Genomic DNA, 25,313 nt, shown 5'->3' with positions numbered 1-25,313 from the left:
CTGTTTCTGTGAAGAAACCAAAAAAGTGAAGCTTTCTAACTCAGCAACATCCAGTTTTTTACATATTATCTATGACTTTCATGCCACAACAGTGGAGTTGAATAGCTATGACAGGCTGTATAGCCCACAAAACCTAAAATATTTACCCTTCTAATCCTTTGCAGAAAAAGGTTGCTGACTTTTTATAGGAGACCTAAGCAACATTATTAATAACATAGCTCCTAAAGATACCTAGTAACACTGTACATTGATAATAAAAAAATATATCTTCTTTTCTAGTGCAAAGAACATTCACAAAAATGTATTTTGTTGTAGGTTGCAAAGAAAATATCAAGTTCCTTAAGTTAGAAATAGTGCAGTGTGCAGTCGGTAGTCTTATGACAATACCATAAACCTAGAAATTGAAAGCAAATAAGCTCTTTTACCTGATGATTTTAAAACTATTCTATTAAATGACCCATAGGTGAGGAGCACCTGGGTGGCTCAGTAGGTTGAACATCCGACTCTTGGTTTTTGCTCGGGTCATGATCTCACAGTTCACTCGTGAGTTTGAGCCCCACGTCAGGCTCTGTGCTGATAGCACACAGATCTTGCCTGGGATTTCTCTCTCATTCTTTTTTTCTCTAAAAAGGGGGATAAGTAAACTTAAAACAAATGACCCATAGGTGAATGGGCAAATATAAACAAAAATTACATAACTTATGGAAAATAATGATCCCAAAAATCTACATATCAGACTCTATGGGATACATTGAAAACACTGACCAGAGGAAAATTCATAGCCTTGAACACATATTTCAGTAAAAATGAAATAATAAAGACAGATTAATTTTAAACTTCCAGTCAAAAAGGCTAGGAAAAGAACAACAAAGTAAATCAAAGGAAGTATGAGGAAAGAGATAATAAAGATGAAGCAAAAAATAATGAAGTAGAAAATTAAAAAAAAAAAAAAAAGGTCAACAAATCTTTCCCGGTTTGGGAAAACAAACCAAAAAAAAGACCAAGGATCAGGTAATTGAATCAAGAAAGAAAAGTCAGGTGGGAAGAAAGCATAAATATAAAAAATAAGAAATAAGAGGGAAGCAACTATTGATACGGAGGATATGAAACTTATCTGTAAGATTATTTTGCATACCTTTATGCAAGTATATTTGAAAACCTGGATAGAATGGATATTTTCCAGGGGGAGTATAATCTACCAGAATTAACCTCAGCAGACCTAGAAAGCTTACATTTATTCCTATAGAATGAAGAGAGAACATTGAGGAACTACTCCATAAGAAAGCACCAAGCCCGGATAATTTTAACTGGAAGTCTACCTAACGTTTAGAGACTAGTTAGAACATAAACTCTTCTGAGCACAGAAACATTTATGAAGAAAATACAACATTGATATCAAAACCTGATAAAAACAACACACAAACTTGGATCACTATCACTTATAAATATTCATCTGAAAGTTCTAAATATAAGTTATACTCTAAACACCCCTCATTAAGAAACCATAGGAACGTATGAATACTTCCTTAACATAGTTAATATGTATACATCAGAGTTGTAAAGTCAGCATCTTAATGGGGAAACACTAGCGGCATTTCCACTAAGGTCAGGAATAAGCAAGGAAGTTCATGGTCTCTAGTACCTTTTATTTATTTTTTAATGTTTTATTTATTTCTGAAAGAGAGAGAGACAGTGTGAGCAAGGGAGGGCCAGAGAGAGAGGGAGACACAGAATCCGAAGCAGTCTCCAGGCTCTGAGCTAGCTGCCAGCACAGAGCCCGATGTGGGGCTTGAACCCATGAACCGTGAAATCATGACCCAAGCCGGAGTCAGATGCTCAACCGACTGAGCCACCCTGGTGCCCCTCTAGTACCTTTTAACATTACATTAGCACTATTAGCTAAAGCAACTAGACAAGAGAAAACAATTGGAAAGGAAAATTGTGTTTAACTATTTAGTGACTTGATCATTTACATGGGGAACTCTATAAGAATCGATAAAACTAACAGAGACAACAAAAGAATTCAGGTAGCAGTATATAAAAGCATGGAAATATCAATAACCTCCATATATGGAAACAATTACCAGCTAGAAGATATAATGGAAGAGACAACTCCCATTTAAAATAGGAACAGAAAAGATAAAATACTTATAAATGTAATAAGAAATGTATAAAACCGGGTGCGGTGTTCTAGATTGAATTGTTCACAACTTTCGCCCCAAATTTATATGTCAAAGCCCTAATCATAAGTCCCTCAGAATATGACTGTATTTGGAGATAGGTGAAAAAGTTAAAGTGAGGCCATTGAGGAGGGTTCTAATTCATTCTGACTCGTGTCCTTATAAGAAGGGGTTAGGACATACAGAGAGACACTGGGGAAATAAACTATGTTAGGACACACAAGAAAATAGCCGTCTGCAAGGCAAGAAGAGAGGCTTCAGGAGAAATCAGCCTGCCAACGCCTTGAGCTCAGACTTCCAGCGAGTAAATCTTATTTCTACAGATTAGCAACTTAAGATATAGCATAAGAGACCATTGGTGATCTTCAGAAACCTATTTTTACATAAAAGATAAGCAGTTTTTGACTTATGAATAAGTGATAATGCGAGTGTTCATGGCACATTTTCCTGCAAAAATGGTATAGGTTATAGTCCCTGGAAAGCCCTCAAAAATCTACTTAATTCCTAATGCCACTAAATACTGTTTCTTTGGGAGAATATAGTCTAACTCCCAGCGACCATAGCAGATTTTAAACCTCCTCCTCTCTCCTCCAAGCAGATTTCCAAATGGGTGGTTTTCCTAGCCAAGGCTGCGAGTGTAGTAGGGGTTCCCAGGGCCCGTGTTACCGGAGAGGAGGTATCTGGGGACTGTGGTGGGAAGTTGAGGATCTAGCCCCTTTAGGGTTTGCTGCCCAGCCCTTCACTTCGATTAGCAGCATAATTCCTAGTCCCTTTGCCTCTAGAGGTTTCTGGAGGTTGCAGACCGTGCTAGTTATTAACTCCGTAGGTACCTAATAGAGCCTTCAGGAATGACTTGAGCTGTTTTCTTTCCTTCTCTATTGTTTTGTATGTTTTTGGCTTTTATACTTTAAGTATCCAATCAGCAAAATGTGGATATTAGGACCTGTTTCCTCCTTTGCCTGTCAGGCAAAATATGGATTACCGGAAAGTGGGTTAAATGCATGAAGATCATCAGAGAAGAGATTTTTGTTAAGTAGGACAACTTGGATACAACGGAAAGTCTGTCCCACCAAACATTGTATTTTGTCTAATTAACTGCCTTCCATGGCATTTGGATTTTATGCTGCTCACTGTATTTATCCCCTGAACATTGTTTACTATGCCTCCTTTTGTTTTAAAGTGAGTTAATGTGTCAGTTTAAAACATTAGTGGTGAATAATTCAAACCGTTCAATAAGTATTAACTCTTTAATGGAACATCTTATCAACCAGGGCTGTCAAAGAGGAATTGTCAGTGGTGGTACATGTTCTTGATTGTGCTTTGGTTTTTAGTGAATGAAAACATTAAGAACAGGGAAACCCTATTAACATTTTTAACATAAAAGGTATCTTGCAGACTTTCCGTGGGCAGTATGTCAGTGCTACAGGTCTCAGGCATAGGTCAACGGCAGATTCTAAAGAGACCACTTGTTACTGCATTTATTCCTGAGTGAAAAATGGCTTTTCATTTGCATGATGCTTTTGAGTTGGCAGCGGGGCAGGGTTCAGACAGTTTGTTGTTACTTACAGATTATGTTTCTACTCCATTGTGACATGATTACAGATTTTCATTTTCATTTTCGTCTCTTCTTTCCCCTTTTCCAGTTCTTCCTCCAGTGCTGGTTCCACGACACAGTGAATATAACCCTCAGCACAGCCTGTTAGCTCAGTTCCGTAACTTAGGACAAAACGAGCCCCACATGCCACTCAACGCCACTTTTCCGGATTCTTTCCAACAACCCAACAGCCATCCGTTCCCTCACTCCCCCAGCAGCAGCTACCCCAACTCCCCTGGAAGCAGCAGTGGCACCTACCCGCACTCCCCCACCAGCTCCGACCCAGGAAGCCCTTTCCAGATGCCAGGTAGGTCGCAACATCCAGGGTTCCGTGATGTTCAGGCAGTGGGCCGCGCTGCCGCCGCCAGAGTCGGGGACTCTGAGTGGACCTGTGCGCCCAGAGCTCTTGGGCTCTGGTGCGTGGCACTCGGCTCGCAGACGCCGGGTACCGCCGTGGGCGAGGGCAGACCTGGCAGTCAAGGAAGCAAATGTCCTGTTGTATTTGCCAGGCGCAGATGCTTGAATAAGTTTTATTTCTGATTTTGAAGGGTTTTGAAACAGCTGCATCCTTCTGGGAGTGGCATAATTGTTACAGTCTTCGCTCTTGATAAAAGAGAGGAAGAGAAAAATGTGCTGTGCACATTTGCTGTACGTGAAAAAAAAAATCCTGTTATAAGTGCAGCCTCAGAAAAGATACTTCCTGAGGGATCACACCCCCCCCCACTTAATTAAATTCATTTGAGTGGTGTTGTAATCCCAAGAAACATATACTTTAGCAACAAAGGAAATGCAGCAGAAGTACTGAGACCATCTGCTTGTTTAACTTAGCAAAGGCAAAAACAATTCTCCTCCTTTTTTAGACTTGACTGATGGTGTAATGTTTATCAAAATAAATGATTAATTAGGACATTATATTTTTCAAATTATAGGTTAGGAAGCAAGCATCTCACAAAAAATGATTAGTGCCAAATTCCTTGCCGGCAGACCTCAAGAAGGATACTCTAAACAAAGATGTACTTAACATCGATTAACATTTCAAGAAGGGAAACTGGGTGGGCAAGCAAGCTTATAAAACCACTTGAAATGGGTTTAAGTGAATGTGAATTTGACAACAGGCTGGTTATGTCCTCAAAAAGTGAAAAGCAGTCCCCATTTGATAGTGCTGTCTTTTATTTATATATTTATTACTTCTTTTTGTTTTCAGCCTTTTATTTTGCCTTGTTTTGTTTTTCAATCCAAAGCTGTTTAGGACAGGGCGGTGTGGGTGTGTGTGTGGGGGGGGTATAGATTAGTTTAAAAATCAGACTCCGTATCATCTGGTGATTTCCTGTCCCCCCCCACCCCCACCCTCTCCCAGAACTGTTGGGTTTGATAAACAGGTTACTGGTGAAGAGATGGTTTCAGAAGCTTGTGAGCAGTGGCAAATCCAGGGTGGGCCCCAGAGTGAAAAATGGGAAGATTATTGCTTGAGTTTACACTTTGTCCCAGGCTGTCAGGGATTAAGGCACAGGGCGAGCAAAGGCCACGTGGAAAAGAGAAAGCCCCCAGGGGTGGGGGGAGGCACTTGTGGGGATAGTAAAGCGAGCATCACCCAGAGGTAGCTGGTGTTCTTTCTCAGTGCTGCTGGTGCCACAAGCTGCTGAGGACATTTTTACCAGCTCGTTTGCAGAAATTTATTGGATTTGGTCTCAGAGGATGCTCTTTGTCTTCATTCCTGGCTGGAAGTAAAGCAGAGTCAGTGTTACAGCTGCAGGGAAGAAGCTGAATTAAAAGAAGCTGGAGAAAAGGGTGAAAAAGGCATCCAGATAAGGTCCCCATAGTCCTGTCTTTGTGCTTTGAGCCCTTGCTTGTTAGCAGCTGGATGGGGGAAGTTACTGGGTTGTGATTCAGCTGGAGAGTCCAGCTTTGGAAATCTCTGAAAAGCTGTGAAGGAGCAGCAACATTAGCTATTTGTATTCAGCAGTTGCCCCGAGTGATCTGGGCTGCTTCTCCAAGTTATTCATGGTTCCCTAAGGTAAAACTTTGTTCCCTGCCCTTTCTGGTGTGCTGGATGGGCTCACAATAGCCAGTGAGAAACTTGTTTTTTTGATCACCCAAGGATTATTTGTGGGAAACCCATACCCGTTATTTTATTTAAGAAAACACAAAAGACCTATACTAGTGTTCTTTGTTTCAAAAGTCATGTTGTTTGCCTCTATTGCCAGCTGGCTTTGGGCTTTCTAGAAGAAACCTATGTAAATTCTGAAATTGAAGATAGCTGTGATAAACTGATTTATTTCCTATTATTCTGCTACGAGAGGTTTTAAAACTAGTGATTATTTAAGCAAGTAAGTGTAAGGTAGTCCTAACAGATTGCTTGAAGTCATGGGAAATAAACAGTTTAAGTTCATAAACTAATTGGCTATAATGAAACTCATAAATTCCTAAAAGCCTATGGGTTTAATGTAAGAAACTCTGAAGCTCCTTTTCCTAAAAGATCCTATGTAGCTTTCAAAGGTTTTCTACCCACCAGTGAAACTGAAATGCAGAGGTCCTCTTAATGTGGACTGTATGAAAACGTGTTTAAACACTTCTGATTGTTTTAAGACAGGATGATTGTGGATAGGCAGACAACTTCTAGAACTGGCATATAGTGCTGTTCCCCCCACTGATTTTTCTCTACGGTTGTACAAAATTGCAAGATGTCAGTCATTTTCAGGAAGTGTACACCAAGTTCAGCACCTAGCATCCATTTTCTGATGGGGAGGTTGAAATGGCAGTCTGATTTTAAGAATCCCACAGAATACATGTTTTAAGTGTGTGTGCTTATTTAAGGATAAAGAAATCTTTTTTTTTTTTTTTTAACTTTTGCAGCTGATACGCCACCGCCTGCTTACCTGCCTCCTGAGGACCCCATGACCCAGGATGGCTCCCAGCCAATGGACACAAACATGATGGCACCTTCACTGCCCTCGGAAATCAACAGAGGAGGTAAAATGAATTGCTGTTTATTCCCTTTTTAGCATCTGTAGCATCTGACGTTTATCCGTCCAAATGTTACTTTCTCTCACAAATATTTATTAGTCTGTAAAAAGATAGCTGTTGGAGGAAGAGCACAATAAGAGAAGCTGGATAGAGAGAATTTTTTGGATTACAAATAAGTCTTTTATATGAAGAACAAACATGCTGATTTAACTAATGAAAGCCTGTGTATAATTGTGTGGTCATCTGTTTTGAGCACAATACTTAATAATTTTGAACTGGCGATAAAAGAACATTTTTAAGTGAAGGACAAAGGGGTATTGAGAAACAGTGAGCATAACATTACTGAAGTGCGGCTGTCACTGGTGATGTCCAAAATTAGAAGTTCATATAACAAGGCTTCCCAAAGGTTCCTTTGTTGTTAGAGTCTCAGCCCTCATCCATACACAGCTGCACTGGAAAGAACTAATAACATTTGTCTCTTTCTTGCTATATTTATTTGTTTCTAACCTTGTTACAGAAGGGGGTTGAGGCATGTGTTTTTCCTGTTCTCCCCTGGAAGAGCTTAGAAGCAGAACCTATAAGCAGGTCGGGTCATGTCTTTACCTTTCTGGTGGAGGGCGGGTGTGTTTCTAGGTCTGCAGTGGCTGGTGGGGTGGCCTAACCGAGAAGAGAACTGAGGGCAGTAAGTATCGGGAGAATCCCTGAGCACCTGTAGGAAGTCACCACCACATTGTGGAAGAAAATTGTTCCCAAACCACCTCTCGTGGAGGAAAATGCCTCAACGGTACACTCAACATGTGGCATGGATCCTTCACTGTGTATAAATTTTATACAAGTTGAAGTTCTGATGCAGTCTAATTACTAGGCGTAGGTCTCATTTCATTCTCATTTTTTTATTAAAACTGGAGATCTCTCAGACTTTGTCAGAATTGCTGACATCTTTTAAGTTCTTAAAATCTGATGATGAAAGAACCTTTCTTAGATGTGCAGTGTAATAAATTGGAATGTACACCTTTTTATTTTTTTTATTTTTAAAGTTAATTTTTTTCGAAAGGTGGGAGAGGTAGAGAGAGAGACAGAGGATCTGAAGCAAGCTCTGCACTGTCAGCCCCGACACAGGGCTCAAACTTACGAACTTACGAACTGAGATCACAGCCTGAGCCAGGGTCTGACGTTCAGCTGACTGAGCCACCCTGGTGTCTCTGAATGTACCCCTTTTTCATCTGTAAAATATTTTTACATCTTTTTTATTGGCTCTGTTATTTTATGGTTTCTGATAATCTCTAGAATATCTTCCCAAACATAGTTATGAACCAACAAATAAAGCTTCTGGTTGGGGAAATTAACTTGTGTTTCACAGGTCTTCGGAATTGGTATTTGGGGAGCCGGGTCGCAGGAGAGAATGGGCACCGCGCTGCTGTCCAGTTATGAGCGTGTGGACCCTGTAGCTGTTGTTAAGCGTAAAATGTCTGATTTCAGGAAATAGGTCTTTAAATTGCTTTAAGAATTTTCCTTTAAATGGCTTTTAAAAATTTCCCCATTAGAAATAAGTTTATAGTTAGTATCTTCATGAAGAAGGAATGTTGGCCTTTCTGTTACTGGTTTACCTTTGGTGGTTTTCCTAAAGCAGGAGTCAGCACACTACAGCCCACAGGCCACCTCAGCCTGCTGCCTGTTCTTTGTAAATACATTTTTATGGGAACACGGCTATGTCCATTACACATTATCCGTGGCAGTTTTAGCACTATGTGGGCACAGTTGAATAGTTACAGTAGAGACCGTATGGCCTGCAAAATCTTTCTGGTCTTGTACAGAAAAACTTTGTCATCCTCTGACCTAAATGAACAGTATTTTGAACAATCCTGATAGCTGATGAAAGCCTTCTATTTCAAAAAAATTTCATTCTTTGAAATACAGCAAGTTGATGTGGGATAGTTGCTTCACAGAGAAGATTGTGCATGCTTGTTTTTGGCTCCCCGATCGAGTATATAGAGCAGCTAGTGTGTGCGTGGATTTTTTTAAATGATTGTTTTCCCTACCGAATTCTAAAATAAAGTGCATTGTGATATTGTGGAGGTTGTTGTTAAGAACACAGAAGTACTTCTTCCTAAACAGTTCCAGTTTATGCTTCTAATGTGGATATTCTTTCTCTTTGTACGCGTGTATGCTCAGGGCCTCGTAAACCTCAGATCATTACGTATTGGCATAGTGGGCATACGTGGTTTGTATTCCTGGAATCTCTAAAGCATGGTATAAGAGGTTTTACTACAGAAGGAACTTATCTTTAGAACCTTTTAGTTGCAAATGTTTAGAAGCATGTTCTGTTTGGAGATTTGTTAGTCTTAAGAGATTTGACTTAACAAGCTGCATCCTGTCAGTAAAGTTGGGTAATTTCCATTGTTGGCCCATTCTGGGAATGGAGAGACAAAACACACCTGCTCTGCATGACTTAAAGCAAATATAAGGAAGTTAGCATGAAATCTGGATGAGAGAGATATGATTCATTCTGTAAAAATGGCCAGCTGGCAAGATTTCTTCCTGCGTTTAAGGACTGGAGCAAAGCTGTGGCTGTGATAGTTATTGGCAGCTTGATGTGAAGTGAGGGAACTTCTTATCAATAATTAGAAACCGATTTTCATTGCTTTGAAAAAGCATAGGCCTACTAAGGCTTTGTTGAAAAGTCACCCTTTTTCTGCCAGCACCTTTGGCACATTTCCTGTCCTCGATTGTTCTCTTCTCATTTGTTTTTCACTTGCCACTTGTATTTCTTTAGATGGTGAGCCAGCATCTACGGTGGGGGTGATTTCCATTTTGGCATATCACAGAGCAAGTAGCATATTGTGAGTGTTCAGCAAATGCCGTCGGTATGCTTGCTTAGCTGGAGTTTTGGTTATCAGATAGTAATTGGAGAAAATTATTTTCCAATTGAAGGAGAATGTCACACTTCGTGAGGTGAGGAGTACCTGTTTTAGATGTACCAGAGAAACCGTATACATGCTAGTCGCAGTTACCTTCCCGAACCTGCACTCCAGGGTCCTGAGCCGGCTCTACCACACAGCTTCAGTTTTTGAGAACCTGAGGCAATCGCCAAGGTTGACTGTAGGGTTTTCTTCCTTACAGATGTTCAGGCGGTTGCTTACGAGGAACCAAAACACTGGTGCTCTATTGTCTACTATGAGCTCAATAATCGTGTGGGTGAAGCGTTCCATGCCTCCTCCACAAGTGTGTTGGTGGATGGTTTCACCGATCCTTCCAACAATAAGAACCGTTTCTGCCTTGGGCTGCTCTCCAATGTTAACCGGAATTCCACTATTGAAAACACCAGGCGGCATATTGGAAAAGGTGAGTTTTCGCTTGAACCTCTTTCAAATGTTTGTCCGTTGTGTCCCTGTTCCCCTAGAATTGACGTAGTTGTTCCTGGAGCAGCCTACCAGAGCAAACACCAGGTAATAAACACTGGCTGCAGTTTGCAAATCGTTTTTCAGTTTGTATTATCAGGAAGCTATTCACTTTTCAGTCAGCAGTGTTTGTGTCCCGCCACCTCCTAGGAATTGATGTTAATCAGCTCAAATACTGATTTGAGGGGCACTATTCCATCTTGTGTTTGGGGGCAGAACAAAACAGCCGTTAAAGAGTGACTTAGAACCTAGCACTAAATGCAGGTTAAAACAGGTAAGCCTAATGTGTTTCAAATGAGTACCATAACTCACTGGGAAAAATGAAGAAAGAACCAGTCCAGAGTAACTTAGGAATATGTATTTGGCTGTGATTCTTCAGTCTTGGCCCGGTAGACTAGAGTGCTTGTCAACAAATCTGAGCTCATTTAAGTAGGCTTTGATTGCTTAGTAGCAGTCTGAATAAAAGTTGTGGAACTTTTAGTTTTAAGATTAAGCAAGTGACTAACTGTGGACGGTACTGGGAGCCTGGGTTTTCACTGTGGAATAAGAAACACTGGAATAAGGTGTGGAGGAGGGCAAAAAATTCACCCTGTGGTGGTATCCGTGAAATCGTTATTTAATAATACACGTATGTATGTGTGTGCACGTGTTTACGTTCTTGTGGATATGTGTGTGTGTGTATGTGCGTGTGCATATTTAGGTGTGTTCATACATGGATGTAGTTTCTGCTCCGTCTGCTGAAAAGGCCAACAGGCAAAGATGCCCAGGAGCCATAAACATGTCTGGTTCTCAGCTCATCGTCTCTCACGCCATTTCCCACTGAGGACTCAGGGCTCCTCGGGGAAACGGCTGACTCCAAGTGTGGAGCAGGTAGACAGAGATGAGCCTAGAACATTTTGTTCTGTCTGAAAGTGAAGAGATGCCTATGACGGTGATGGGGGCATGTCACAGTAGACATCCTGCCGGGGCTTCCCCTGGCCACTTCGAGGACAGTTTCAGTAACAAAATAATTAAGTATGGTCATGGGTTTTAAACCACTGAAAAATAACAGTAATTTTAAGTCCATGCCAATACTCTTTAGATAAGGAATGGATGGGGAAGGCTGGTTCATAAATGTACAGTGAGTGCCAGTGTTGGAAAGTCATCATTTTGCAGCCCTCAGGCAAGAATCCTCAGTGGATGCTAAAGAGAGAATTTTTTGCAAGAATCAGGATATTGGCATGGTTTTACAGTGTCTCCTCACAGACACGGGAGAATAGAAGTGAGTAGCTATACAGGGGAGACATTGGACAGCATCTTGACTGGGAGATCAAAATTGCCATCACCAGCGAGAGACAGATGGATCCCATATACCACCAGATGTGATGCCCTGAGAAGGAAGTAACATCACCTATGTAGAATTCTGGTTGAGAATGCAAATCTGAATCTCATCATGGAGACACTTCAGACAAACCCAGCCAGGATGAGGAACATTCTATTAAAAAGGGTGAAAAGGAACTGTATTCTTCTAAAATATCAATGTCAAGAGACAAAAGTGTGAAAATGTTCCATATTAAAAGAAAGTAGACTGGGGCGCCTGGGCGGCTCAGTCGGTTAGGCAACTGACTTAGGCTCCGGTCACAATCTCACAGTTTGTGAGTTCAGGCCCTGCGTCAGACTCTGTGCTGATGGCTCAGAGGCTGGACCTGCTTTGGATTCTGTCTCCCTCTCTCCGCCCCTTCTCTCCCTCCCTCCCCACCCCCACTCACACTCTCTCTCTCTCCTTCAAAAAATAAACATAAAAAAAACAAAAAGGTTAAAGAGATAGGACAGCTTTGTAATAAGCTGACCCTGAGCATGATCTGTGCCAGACGGGAACAATACCACAGAGGACCTTATTGGGATCAGCAGGCAAAGTTAAAATATGAGTGGTAGATAAGATAAGAATATTATGTCAATGTTACATACACTGGCATTGCTGACTATACTGTTGCTAGGTAAGAGAATATGTCTATTTTTAGGAAATACACACATATGTGCATATATATAAATATCCATCTAAAACAAATCTTGTGTCAGAATATGTGTATATGTGTGCATATACATATATGTATGTATGCATATACACATATGTATGTATATGGGAGTGTGTGTGAAAAACTAGAGAAGGAGGTGTAAATGATAAAACATATGGAATAAATTGACACAATAAATGAATCAGGATAGTGGTTATCTTCTTTTGTTTCTCTTGTCTGTTCTGTTTCTGTAAGTTTGAAATTATTTCCAGAGTAAACACTTTTTTTAAATGACCTACTATAAAGTTTAGAGCAGTGGACCAAATTAAGAGGTCATTTAATAAATGGTTAAAAGGCATTTTGAGATAAAGTTTAACACTCCATCCTGGGGGCGGGGGGAACAACTCCTCAAACAGGACTTGATAGATAGTTTCTTAATATGAATAAGGGACAAAACCTAAATCCTAAGTTCCACATTTAATGATGAAATGCATGAAACTAGGTTCATAACATATAGATATCTTTCCATGATCTGTAAACCCTGAAAATTGTACATAAACACAATTTTGTATACATTTGGGATGTATTTTTCATTAAGAGGGAGGTATTTTTCAAGTTTTTATCATTACCCCAAAGTAGTTAAAAGCCATTGTACTCTAGAACATTTCTATTAAAAATTAGGAAGAAGGGGCGCCTGGATGACTTAGTCGGTTAAGCGTCTTACTGGCTGAGGTTATGATCTCACGGGTTGTTGAGTTGGAGCCCTGTGTTGGGCTCTGTGCTGACAGCTCGGAGCCTGGACCCTGCTCTGGATTCTGTCTCCCTCTCTCTGTCTGCCTCTCCCCTACTCACGCTCTGTCTCCCTCTTTCTCAAAAATAAATAAACATTAAAAAAATTTTCTTTAGTTTGGAAGAAAATAAGGATTCTGGGAATGCTGTTACTCAAAATTGTTTCAGATCCCTCGACTAGTATATTCAAATGTAGAATTATTGATAATGGAAATTAGCCAAAACTATCATTATTGCAGATGATATGGTTAACTAATTGATAATATTCTTGGAAGAGATTCTTGAACTGAAATTAGTAGGTCAAAGCTCTTGATATATTATTCCAAATTACTTTCCAGAAAGCTTTTATTAAATTCTACTTGTACCATAAGTCCATGGATGAGTGCCTTTCTTCTTTCACCAGTGTCGGCATTACTGACATAAGTAAAACTTATGGTCATTGTGTTTTATGGTTGTTTATCTAGAAACCTTTAAAGAATTTATTTTTAGGGGCGCCTGGGTGGCTCAGCTGGTTAAGCGTCCAACTTCGGCTCAGGTCATGATCTCGTGGTTTGTGGGTTCGAGCCCCACATCGGGCTCTGTGCTGACGGCTAGCTCAGAGCCTGGAGCCTGCTTCAGATTCTGTATCTCCCTCCCTCTGTGACCTTCCCCTGCTCATGCTGTCTCTCTCAGAAATAAATAAAACATTTTAAAAAATTTTTTTAAATAAAAATTTATTTTTAGAAGTGAAATGCCAGTTTTCTTTAATCTGGCAATAACCAGTTAGAAAATATAATGGAGGAGAAAACACGTTCCCAGTAGCAACAGAAAACGTAATTACTTGGAAATAATCTGAGCAATACAGGAGAATTAGGTAGTGAAAACCAGATTTTACTGAGAGAGAAACAAAATATAGGGGTATAAATAAGCAGTCTGTATTCTTTAAAGAGAGTGCTTAATATTGTAGAATATCTTAAGGATATCCATTCTTCCTAATTTAGTTTATGGTTTAGAACAACCTGTGCCAGAATCACAATGTGTTATTTCTTGAAAGTTGGAAAATATGATCTGAATATTACCTGGCAGGTTAAACAAGTGAAAATAGCTTATTTTTTTAGTGGAGGAGTAAAGAAAAACTTCTTGATGTTAGGTTAATTCAACTATGAAACAACAATTAAATCAGTATAGACAAAACAGTAGAATAAATTAAACTGAGACTATGTTGTATTTTAAAATTAATTAATGTTAAATGAGGCATAAGAAATCAGTCGTCTTCCAATGGTCCTGCAGTAACAAAGTTAGCTTTTAGGTGAGGCTGTAGGGAGAAACCCTGACCTTGTTTCATATATGCAAATAGATAATTGAGGGTTTTTTAATGGCCAGCTATTAAAAAGCTAGAAAAAAATACATTTGATCAGAGAGGTAGAAATTTATCCCTCTGGGATAAATAGGTAAGGAATATGAACAGTAAGTTCATAAGAGAAACACAGATAGGTAATAAACCTATGAGAGCCTATCCAGTCTCACATACAAAGTAAAACAATATTGTTTTTCCACAATAATTTATTTTAATTTATTTGTTTTTGTCTTAAACTCAGTATTGGTACTGGCAAAATGAGAAAGGCACCCATAGACTGCTGGTAGGGTGTAAATTGATATAAGCATTTTGGAAAGTCGTTTGGCAAAGTGAATCAGGAGCCTTTGATCCAGTGATTTAACTTCCAGGAAGCTGTCCTAAGGATATTATAAAAAATTATCCAGAGACTTTATGCTGGCATTGTTACAACAGCAGAAAAAAAGTATCAACACTCTGGTCCAGTAGTAGGAGAATCACTAAAGTAAATTATTGTATACATATAATCGTGTAGATACTTTGAATGTTTACAGAGAAAGTTTAGTAATACTCAAAACCAAACACAGTGTGTCAAACTGTTAATAATTATTGCCTCTTCATCACTAAACGAGTGATGATATTTTCTGACTTTTTATGTTTTGTTTTGCTTTCAAAATTTTCAGAAATGAAAATTCTTCATTTGTACCATCAGAAAAAGTAAACACACACATTCTCTCTCTCTCTCTCTCTCTCTCTCTCTCTCTCTCTCTCTCTCTCTCTCTCTCTCACTCTTTATATTTATTTTAATGTTTTATTTATTTCTGAGAGAGAGAGACAGTGTGAGCAGGGGTGGGTCAGAGAGAGAGGGAGACACAGAATCCAAAACAGGCCCCAGGCTCTAAACTAGCTGTCAGCACAGAGCCTGACACAGGGCTCAAACCCATGAACCATGAGATCATGACCTGAGCCAAAGTTGGACACTTAACCAACTGAGCTACCCGGGCACCTCTCTCACACTCGCTCTTAAATTGTTTTCTCTACATCAGACAGGAAAATGGGCTTCTGCTGTAGCAGCTATATAATTGCCATAGAAGTTGTAGCCATTGTATACGTACGTGTAAACACAACACATAATATTTTGGATTGGATTGGAGACCATACTTTTAGCATTAGCTGAGCCATGCTGGAGTTACCTGCAAGGTGGATTGTTTAAAGCCACATGGGATGGGACTCTCTTTGCTTCGTGGCCTATAATAAAGTAATCTCCCTTAATGGTATAGGGCTTTGTCAGAATGTCCCCCCCTCCCCTTTCCTTTTTTTAAAGGCTCGGTAGGATCAATTTCCTACACTCCTGGCACTCTGAGATGTCACAGGAAGAAGTTTGGAGCAGATGGTAGTTCAGGGAGATCAGATTCCACACAGTATGAATTATTTTTATAGTTTCCCCCCGCCCCCTGGACCTGACCTCTTCTGGCTCTCAGCACTACCTCCTCCATGTGCTTTTCTAGTCCTATTGTACTTTTCTTGATTCTCCCTTCTCCTACCTTAACATTTTCAAACAGTTTAACTACAAAATAAATGCAAGAAAGAGAGCTCGTAGGATGAATATGTGTAGAATCTCATAATAAAGACTGGCTTTATGGTACTATATTTTTAGAGTGAGAATATGCTTTCAATCCATGGCCAAATAGGGCATAAGACTTTTACCAAAATGAACTTGCGGCACTTTGCTACTTATTTTTACAAGCCTTTGTTATATTATTTCTTAGAAACCTCTTAGATATACTTGTTAACAAAAGGACAATATATTAGCTAATATGGTTAACTAAGATTTTATCTGCTGTACAAGATTTGGGGAAAAACTAGTTAGCCAAAGTTTAAGTCCTGGCGAATTCATATATTAAAGAGACACAGATGCTTCTCAGCTGTGAGAAATGATCATGAATGCATTCCGTTCCTTGTCTTCCTACAGGAGTGCATCTTTACTATGTGGGAGGGGAAGTGTATGCCGAATGCCTCAGCGACAGCAGCATCTTCGTGCAAAGTCGGAACTGCAACTACCATCACGGGTTTCACCCCACTACCGTTTGCAAGATCCCTAGCGGGTGTAGTTTGAAAATTTTTAATAACCAAGAATTCGCTCAGTTATTGGCACAGTCTGTGAACCACGGCTTCGAGACAGTCTATGAGCTCACTAAAATGTGTACTATCCGCATGAGCTTTGTAAAAGTAAGTGGGCTTTATTTAACATGTTTGCTGTGCTTTCTCTCGGTATATAAATCTATATGCTCTTGATATTATGTCCATAGAAGCCAGCATATTACCAAGGCATGTTTAAATTTCAGTGAGGGTGTCAGTTATTAGGCTACAATTAGAATATAGGAGTGTTTGTATTTAAATGTCAACAGTGTAGCAGGCTTTAATAACTTTTTCCTATTCAAATGAGCACTATTTTAGTGATACCATAAGAATATGTTTTGTTGTATATTTAACATAACATAATTTAAACACACGATTTTCTTAAAAGATCAATTCGGTAAACAACCCCCCCTTCCTTTTCTTTTCATTCTGTGTTTTTAGTGCCTTTATGATGATAACATTTGTGGCTTTTGTTTCAGCAATAAATGAGTGATCTTTTTGTAAATAAAAGTTCACCATGCTCAGGTTTAATTTTGATAGGTCAGGGTTTTTTTTTAATGGTTCTAGTAAAACCTCATGATTTTCCTATAATTCAGAAGTTAATATTGCCCAAAGATCAGTAGGTACCTTTGTTCTAAGATTATTGTGAGGGTTGAGGATGAAGAAAGTTAAAGACTTTGCTCACGATAATTGATCTCTTTCTGCCTTCTCTTCCACCTCTGAGAAATAAGAAAATTTAAAGATGTCATTGAAATGTCAAGAAATTAAATACCGAATAATGATTAGATTTCATGAGTTGTAACTTATTCTAGTGACAGACTTGTCTCTAAATTCTCAAAGATAAATTTTCATCCTCTGTTACCTTGAGAAACAAAACTAACTATATATTCTGGTGAGGCAATCACCTTTTATGTCCTCTCTTCAGAAGCTCACCTAACTTGTTGTGAAACCTGTTTTGTAATGTATGTATTACAGAGGGTAATTTTGGAACCTTAACTTCGTTAATCATCCTTTAGATCAAAGATAGCTTTCCCTGAATATCATCTTTTTCTTACTTCTTGAATCATATTAGCAGATTTTGAGTTTTTCCTCCTGGTGTTTTCTCAAAACATAATTCAGCAGTTTTGTGTGTGTATGTGTGTGGCTGACTTTGGTACCTGTTTAGTATTAAAGGAGGTTTTTTACCTTTTAAAGAGGTTTACCAATATGCTGTGTACCTATGGGACTGGAAAGATCTTTCTCATGCACTATTCACATTCACGGTTTAATTTTTGACTTTGGCCAAAATGAATTTTAAAATGAAGACTGAATTGCCAGCAGTGGTTTTTGTTTGTTGTTGTTTTAAATTTATTTATTTTGAGAGAGAGAGAGAGAAAGATCATGCACATGCAAGCAGGGAAAGGGCAGAGAGAGAATCCTAAACAGGCTTCGCACTGTCAACACAGAGCCCGGCGCTGGGCTCTGTCTCATGAACCATGAGATCATGACTTGAGCCGAGATCAAGAGTTGGACCTTTAACCAACTGAGCCACTGAGGTGCCCCTTATTTGTTGTTTTATTGGTATGGAGGAAAGTATACCTATTTTTTTTTTAATGTTTATTTTTGAGAGAGAGACACACACACATACAAAGTACGAAGAGTCAAGAAACCCAGGTTCTAGTTTTATCTGTCATTTTATTTTTTGCTTTTATTTTTTTTTTTAACATTTATTTATTTTTGAAAGAGTGAGAAAGAGCATGGGCGGGGAGGGGCAGAGAGAGAAGGAGACCAGAATCCGAAGCAGGCTCCAGGCTCTGAGCTGTCATCACAGAGCCCAAAATGGGACTCGAACTCAAGACCTGAGCTGAAGCCAGATGCTTAACCGACTGAGGCACCCAGGCGCCCCTTATCTGCCATTTTAACTGTGTGATTAAGGCACAGGATCCTTTGCTGCTCCTCATGTTCATCTTTAAAATGTGTGGATAGAGTTGGGAACTGTGGTAATCATTACAGAGTTCCCTTGATGAGTCTCTTATTCTTGAAGGACCACTCAAGAAGGATTTATGATTCTACTGCTCCAGTTGGCTTTCTCCTCAAACTCATTTCATATTGTTTCTGTGGTCACTTTTAATGGTTTTACTTTTATAGATTTTTAATTATTTACTTTACACAAGTAAAAACAAACTTTATGAGTAAAAAGTGTTTATGATACGAGGATATGCATTTAAAATGTATTAGATTTCATTTGTTCAGCAAATATTTTAAGCACTATTCCAGAGAACTAATAGAAAGATGAAAAAAGCACCTAAAGTTTCTAGCTTCACAAATGCTTACAGCCTGGTATATGGTTAACTGTAAGATAATGTGATATATGCTGGAATGGAGGCTAATATAAGATATAATAGACATAGCTGGGAAGCTGGATTTGGAAAGTTAAGAGTAAACAAATTTTTTTTTAAATTCTCGCTAACATGATGAAGGGCAGCTGCGTATCATACAGTTACAACAAAAAGTTTGCATAGTATTTATACAATAGCGTTCTTATTAAACCATAAGGATTTTATACCTTGCCCTCGCACACTTAGCATCTTAGAAAAATGACAGGGAACATTTTAATAATATTAATCGCCAGCCTTTTTACTGTTTTGAAGATGATCATCTTGGACTTCAAACATACATTTTATAAATTATTTGCACAGTAAACTCCCCATATAGCTGAAAAATCCAAGTCAGTTCAGCTGAACAAGTATTTCTAGAGCTTCTGCTTTGTGCCAGTCACTGCTAGATGTCTAAGATAGACATAAATAAGATCTGATCCCTGCCTTCAAAGAGCTTACTATCTAATGGAGGAAACATGCACACAAACCTTTAAATTAAACTCCGCAGTGTATTGATAAATGTCCAAATGTATGGATGTGTATACATATGCAGTTCATATATCACAACTTTTTCCTGAAAGTTCTGACACTTGTATGTACTTCTTGAAATTCCTGGAGTAGATAGGTATCAGATAAATAGAACCCAGGCTTCTCTGACATTCCTCATGAAACAAGGGTTTATCAGAGCTTTATCTTCCATTGTCCACCACAACAATGAGTTTTTGATCACTGCAGTTGCAAAATTACCTTTCTCTTTTGCAACTTTAGTGTCCCAATTCAGTCATACTGAAGGATGTCTGGCAAACTACCTTCTTGTACAAATGAATGATGGAATCTGCTGCTTCAGAGCAGTGCTTGGGCATCAGTAATAGCTTTCTGGAGATGGATGTGCCTCTGCCAGTTTGCTTAGAGATTGAAAGGTCAAGAGCACTGTGGTGATAGGACAACCTTCAATGGCTGAAAAGAAACAAAGTTTGTCTAACATGACTTTTTCGTTATTTTCTTGATGATAAAATGAGAATTTAATAAAGTTAAAAAGTGCCTTTGTTAAATAAAACAGCCTTCTTCAAATGAATTTTGAAGCTTTCATTCTCCAAGACCAGTACTTCTTAACCCGGACCCTGTGAAGGGAACTTAGGGAGCCTTGAACACACCCATCACCTGAAATTGCCTGCCCTAATGTGTGTGCGTTTGTGCACAGAAGCATCTGTCTTATGAAAGGCATCTGTACCTTTAATCAGTGTTTGATTACGTGAACTCTTCTCACTTAAAAAGTTTTACCATGGAGTTGAGCAAGTTAAGTGACCTCCACTGTGTCTTCTAGGGTTGGGGAGCAGAGTATCACCGCCAGGATGTCACTAGCACCCCCTGCTGGATTGAGATCCACCTGCATGGCCCCCTCCAGTGGCTGGATAAAGTTCTTACTCAGATGGGTTCACCTCACAATCCTATTTCATCTGTGTCTTAAACGGCCTCAGGCTTCTGCCTCTTGAAAACTATTGAGCCTTGCATGTACTTGAAGGATGGATGAGTCAGACAAGATCAAGAACTGACAAAGGAGCCTCGAGCCTCGATAATACTTGACCTCTGTGACCAACTGTTGGATTCAGAAACAAACAAACAAAAACCTTGGTAACATACTGTCGATATCAAGAAGCTGTTTAGTTTACATTGTAACATTCTATTGTAAAGTCAACTAAAATGCATACTTTTAGCAGGACTTTGTGTATAGTTAAAGGAGAGATGGCCAAGCCAGGGACAAGTTATCTATTTGGTCCTAAGAGAAATGGTCCTAAGAGATTCTTTTCTGTTTGGCACTTTAAGGTCATCGTTTGGCAGAAGTTTAGCATTAATAGTCTTTCTGAAGTGTGTTTTTATCAGGTTTAGAAACCCATGCTGAGTCTTATTTTCATGGGTTTTCATCATATTTTAAAACTATTTGTTTAGTAATGGGTTTTGTTTGTTTTTTAAGTAAAGTTTAATCTGATGGTATACATAGTAATCTTTCTAAAATTGTATGCTGACCGTACTGCTGTCAGAATAATGTTAGGTATATGCTCTTTGCTAAATATATATGTACAGAATATTTGGAAGTTAAGAATTGATTAGACTAGTGGATTTAGGAGTATTTGAGGGGGTGGGGGAAAGGGAAATGACAGCTGCAAATGTAGAATATACTGTAAAAAGTCAGTTTGTGGCTTTCAAGAAACAAACCGATGTCTGAATTTTGCTGTGTTTCAGTTTTTTAGAGATTTTATCCTACCTTTTTTTTGCACCTTCTATCCCATTCTCTCCAAAAAGCAGTTATGCAGCTGGTTAATTCAAGTAACTGTGAGAGCGAATGAGTAATTCCTGCTACTCTGAAATCGACTGCCTATATGTCTCAATACCAACCATATGGAGTGCTTCAATTTAATAAGCAGTTTTTATGGAATTTACAGAAACAGGCTTTAATTTTCAAGTGACTTGTTCACCAACTGTTTAATATTTGGAGGATTTAAAGAACATCCCTGTTTAAATCCATTTCAAACTTTTAAGAATTTTTTTGTACTTTGGTTTTATTTTTCTTCTGCTAATCTTTTATATTCACCTACGCTCTCGTACATTGAGTACTTTTATTCCAAAACTAGTGGGTTTTCTCTACTGGAAATTTTAAATAAACCTGTCATTATTGCTTACTTTGATTAAAAATGTGTTGTTTCCTTATTCCACACGCTAGCTTTTGTGATCAGTCAGATTCACTTCTGAGCTTCGGAGATATTTCTCTCAAGTATGCTTTGCCAAACATAACAAACTAAATTACTAACACAGACACAGGGAAACTGAGTCACAAAGAGGGCAGAGCCCCTTTAAATCAGAAAAGAAAGGACATGTGGAACTTTGGAAATTAAGGAAAAACTAGCAAAGTTTGGAATTTTAGATATACCTGTGAGGAATTGCAGCACCAACAATACTAGATGGACAATACTCACTCACCCAAAAATACCAGCATCTCCAACCTCACACAAAAAAGCAAGTGTAATAGTGGCACAAAGAAAGCAACGGGAGCCCAAAACTGCAACCAGACGGTGCTCACTTGCCGCTCCACCTCCTACAGGAATCCGCCGTCCCCTCTCCCACCCTCTCTCGCATCCCCCACCCCAGCCCCAAACAGCTTACCCACGAAGGACACAGTCTTGAGGAGACTTAGATTCTTCCCTGGCCGCATCGATGCCACCCTTTCTTCTTTATAAGTTGATACATCCTTCCCACGTTGTTCACCCCAGCCCCGTTTCTGCCCCCAACTATGACCAAGCAGAAATTTCTGCTGCATCTTTGCTGTCTCCAAAAACATCATGGTGCCTGTGGAGAAAGCCCTGGATGGAATACATGTATTAGTGCACACGTTATGTGCATCTGCTGGGTCACTGAACTTCGTGAACCTCTGTTCCCTCACCTGTAAAAAGGAGATAATGTTTCCTTATCAGAAAGTTAAGATGAAGCTCTTTTGGAAAAAAGAAGTGCGAAAATGCCTTGGAAATATTATTGCCATGCGAGTACAGGAGTCACTATTTTCTTAAACCCTCCCGTGTTCTATTTTCCCAGTTCCCTGAGTCATTCCTCCCACAGGTGGTCAGGAGTGATGATGGAGATTAGTGCGATATTATAATATTAGAGAAGATGAATAAATTAAAGCTATTGAGCTTCAACAATGAACTGTCGCTGAGAATTTTCCAACAATAAAGAGCTGGGCTTGGGATGTCTCACCCTCTGCCTAGCAGATACCTATTGTTTGCTTCCCCCGCCCCCTTCCTGTGGCTGCCTGCTGGTACAGTTATGCAAATTGTTAACTGGGTGGAGCACACTAGTAGGCAGCTTGGAGGTTGACCAGGTCAAACTCCAAAATAATCCAGAAGATTGAAACCTACTGGAATGGAGGACCCTAGGAATTTGCGGCATGGTCCATAAATCAGTCCTTCGTGCTCAAGTGCAATTATTTGTGTTTTTGGTAAAATCTTGGTAAAGATCACTGTATAAGCCATAGGAGCCCACATTGAATCTCTGGGAAGTTTCTAATTAAAGGGGGGGGGGGAAGAGCAACTGTTTGGATTACTTTAAATTCAACAAATTCAAACAAAAAGCAATGTGAGCTGTTTCAGAGTAGACCTATTTCCTGCCACTGAGAAGCCACAAACGCGGATGATTAGCAGTGGAGGCCCTGGAGCTCCTCACTCCCTCACTTGTTTCTGAACTCCAGTGAGTTTAACTTTCCTGCATCTGTTTCATCATCCATAAAATACAGGCGACAAACTCATGGAGTTACCATGGAAATGAAGTCAACGCATTGACGGAGAACTTCTCAGTAGATACTAATGTGACCAATTAACGGGCTGGGAAAGCAATCAAAAAGGAGTTCAAATCAGTAAACGTTTGAGGAAGACTACTTACCTTTAAAACATGTGGTAATATGTGGTAAGCACAGTGGGAAATCCTGACTGACCTCAGGGAGCTTGAAGTCTAGTGATAAGAGAAACCCAAAGGAAGAAAGCTAGCAAGTTGTGAGTGCTTCCCATGCCAAGCACTGGGGGGTTTCCACACAAGAATATAAGAGATAATACTCTATTCTCAGTTCCTGTCATTTTTCTTATAAATGGGGAAACTAGCTCAGAAGCTAAATAACTTGCCCAAAGTCACCTAGCTAGTTAGCATAGAGATCCGAATTTCAATTCAGGTATGACTTTTTCTCTTGTTTGCAGACATATAAACTTAGTGTAAAATAAGGCAGAATGAAAAGCGCAGAGGAGCACAAAGGAAAGAAGATACAGTTCAGACTTTGGTGAGTAGAGATCCATAAAGGTTTTACGGAGGAAGTGGTATTTAAGGTTGAGCTTTGAAGGTTGGATGCATTTTCATAATTGGAGAAACTTCTGGGCGAGGAAACAGTCTGAGTAGAAGTCTACGTGACAGACAGCTGTTGCTTGGTCCACCCCAGCATCTGCCCACCAGTTTCTGAAGACCTGCCTCCAACCTACAGGGTCATTGTGGGATTTATCAGACAGTCCCTCTGGCCACTGTTAGGTGGTCTAGGTAGGGACCTGTGCTTTGGGAATGCTGAGCTTGGGAGTAAGGAAGAGTTTTTCTGTGTCTGGCTGAAGCTACAGTAAACTTTGAGATTGTCCCTACGATCTCATTGGCTCTATGGGCTGGGGATGACAAGGTGAGAGAGACAGAGTTCTCAGGGCATCCAGGCTGTAGGGTGTAGGACTTACCAAGTGCTGCCACTTTCCTATTCTTGGTTATCCTGCAACACTAGAATCTGCTTTTGCTTCATGTAGTTTGAGTTTTTGTCAGCCTGCAAGAATATGTGGTTTAAGCAATACGGTACGAACACACTTGACTTGTTTAAAAATGCTTATTTCTTTTCAGGGAGAGAGCACAAGTGAGCACCAGTGGGGGAGGAGCAGAGAGAGAGGGAGAGAGAATCCCAAACAGGCTCTGCACGACCATAAGGTCATGACCTGAGCTGAAATCAAGAGTCGGACACTTGGGGCGCCTGGGTGGCTCAGTCGGTTAAGCGTCCGACTTCGGCTCAGGTCGTGATCTCATGATTCGTGGGTTTGAGCCCCAAGTCGGGCTCTGTGCTGACAGCCAGCTCAGAGCCTGGAGCCTGTTTCTGATTCTGTGTCTCCCTCTCTCTCTGACCCTCCGCTGTTCACGTTGTGTGTGTGTCTCTCTCAGAAATAAATAAAATATTTTAAAAAGGTTTTTTTAATTAAAAAAAAAAAAGAGTCGGACGCTTAACCAACTGAGCCACCCAAGAGCCCCATACTTGACTTTTTAAAGGAAAGACCATTTCTATAGGTGATTTTCTTTTAGCCAAACAATACTTGTTCACTAAATGTTTTAAAAGCCTAAGAATAAAAGAAGAAACTGAAAGTCACCTGTACTAACCGTTGGTAATTAAATTACTTTATCCTGGAACCAGGTGGTTGTAACAACCCGACATAGAGACACTCACATGCTATAGGAAATTCAGGTCTAAAGGTCAGTCATTAGCCTAGACGTGGTGATTGGCTCCATGTGGTAAGCAGTTATTGGCACCAACCCTGTGCCAACCATTGTGCTGAGTGATAAAAGTGACTAAATCCCCGCCCTGCCTGCACAGCTTGCACTCTAATGAGAAAGGGAGATAAGTGAGAGACAATAGCATTGTGCCGTGATGGCAGAGGGTACAGAAGGGAATGTAAACTGGACCAGAAGACTCAGGGAAGACTTCTCGGAGGGGATGGTGCCAAATGCCTGGCAAATTAGCATCCCAGATTTAGATCTCATAACTCAGGTCTCACCCAACACAGAAGAAGAGTGGTTGGTCTCAGTGTTCATTGATTTCTTTGTTATATACACATTTCTTATTTTTCTGGGAGAATTGGGATTGTAGGCAGTTTCCTGAAAACTCTATTTTTTAAGTGAGTCTGTTGACTGTGTAATTTTATAATTTGCATAATTCTTAAGTGATTTTTAAGGCAGTGGGCCCCAAGGATGGTGCTGGAGGGAATTCTCAGGCCTGCAGTTTCCAAGCACTGGAACTGAAAATCTCTTCACAGCA

The 25,313-nt window shown here is 39.8% G+C and overlaps 1 protein-coding gene across 5 annotated transcripts in view; it reads left to right on the top strand.

Moving 5' to 3' along the window:
* Positions 1–21,405, top strand: part of SMAD1 (SMAD family member 1) — a 75,600-nt gene extending 54,195 nt beyond the window's left edge. For all 5 annotated transcript variants that reach the window (XM_077755921.1, XM_077755918.1, XM_077755917.1 and 2 more), the window contains 5 exons: positions 3,824–4,081; positions 6,628–6,744; positions 9,859–10,080; positions 16,204–16,460; positions 20,052–21,405. In XM_077755921.1, the coding sequence (XP_077612047.1) occupies positions 3,824–4,081; positions 6,628–6,744; positions 9,859–10,080; positions 16,204–16,460; positions 20,052–20,195 (998 nt within the window). In that variant the 3' untranslated portion in view covers positions 20,196–21,405. The remainder of the gene's footprint in view (positions 1–3,823; positions 4,082–6,627; positions 6,745–9,858; positions 10,081–16,203; positions 16,461–20,051) is intronic.
* The last annotated feature ends 3,908 nt before the right edge of the window (positions 21,406–25,313 follow it).

This window comes from Crocuta crocuta, unplaced genomic scaffold (genome assembly GCF_008692635.1).
Source record: "Crocuta crocuta isolate KB4526 unplaced genomic scaffold, BGI_CrCroc_1.0 scaffold112, whole genome shotgun sequence".
Taxonomy (NCBI): Eukaryota; Metazoa; Chordata; class Mammalia; order Carnivora; family Hyaenidae; genus Crocuta; species Crocuta crocuta.
This window is presented reverse-complemented; position numbering and strand designations above follow the sequence as displayed.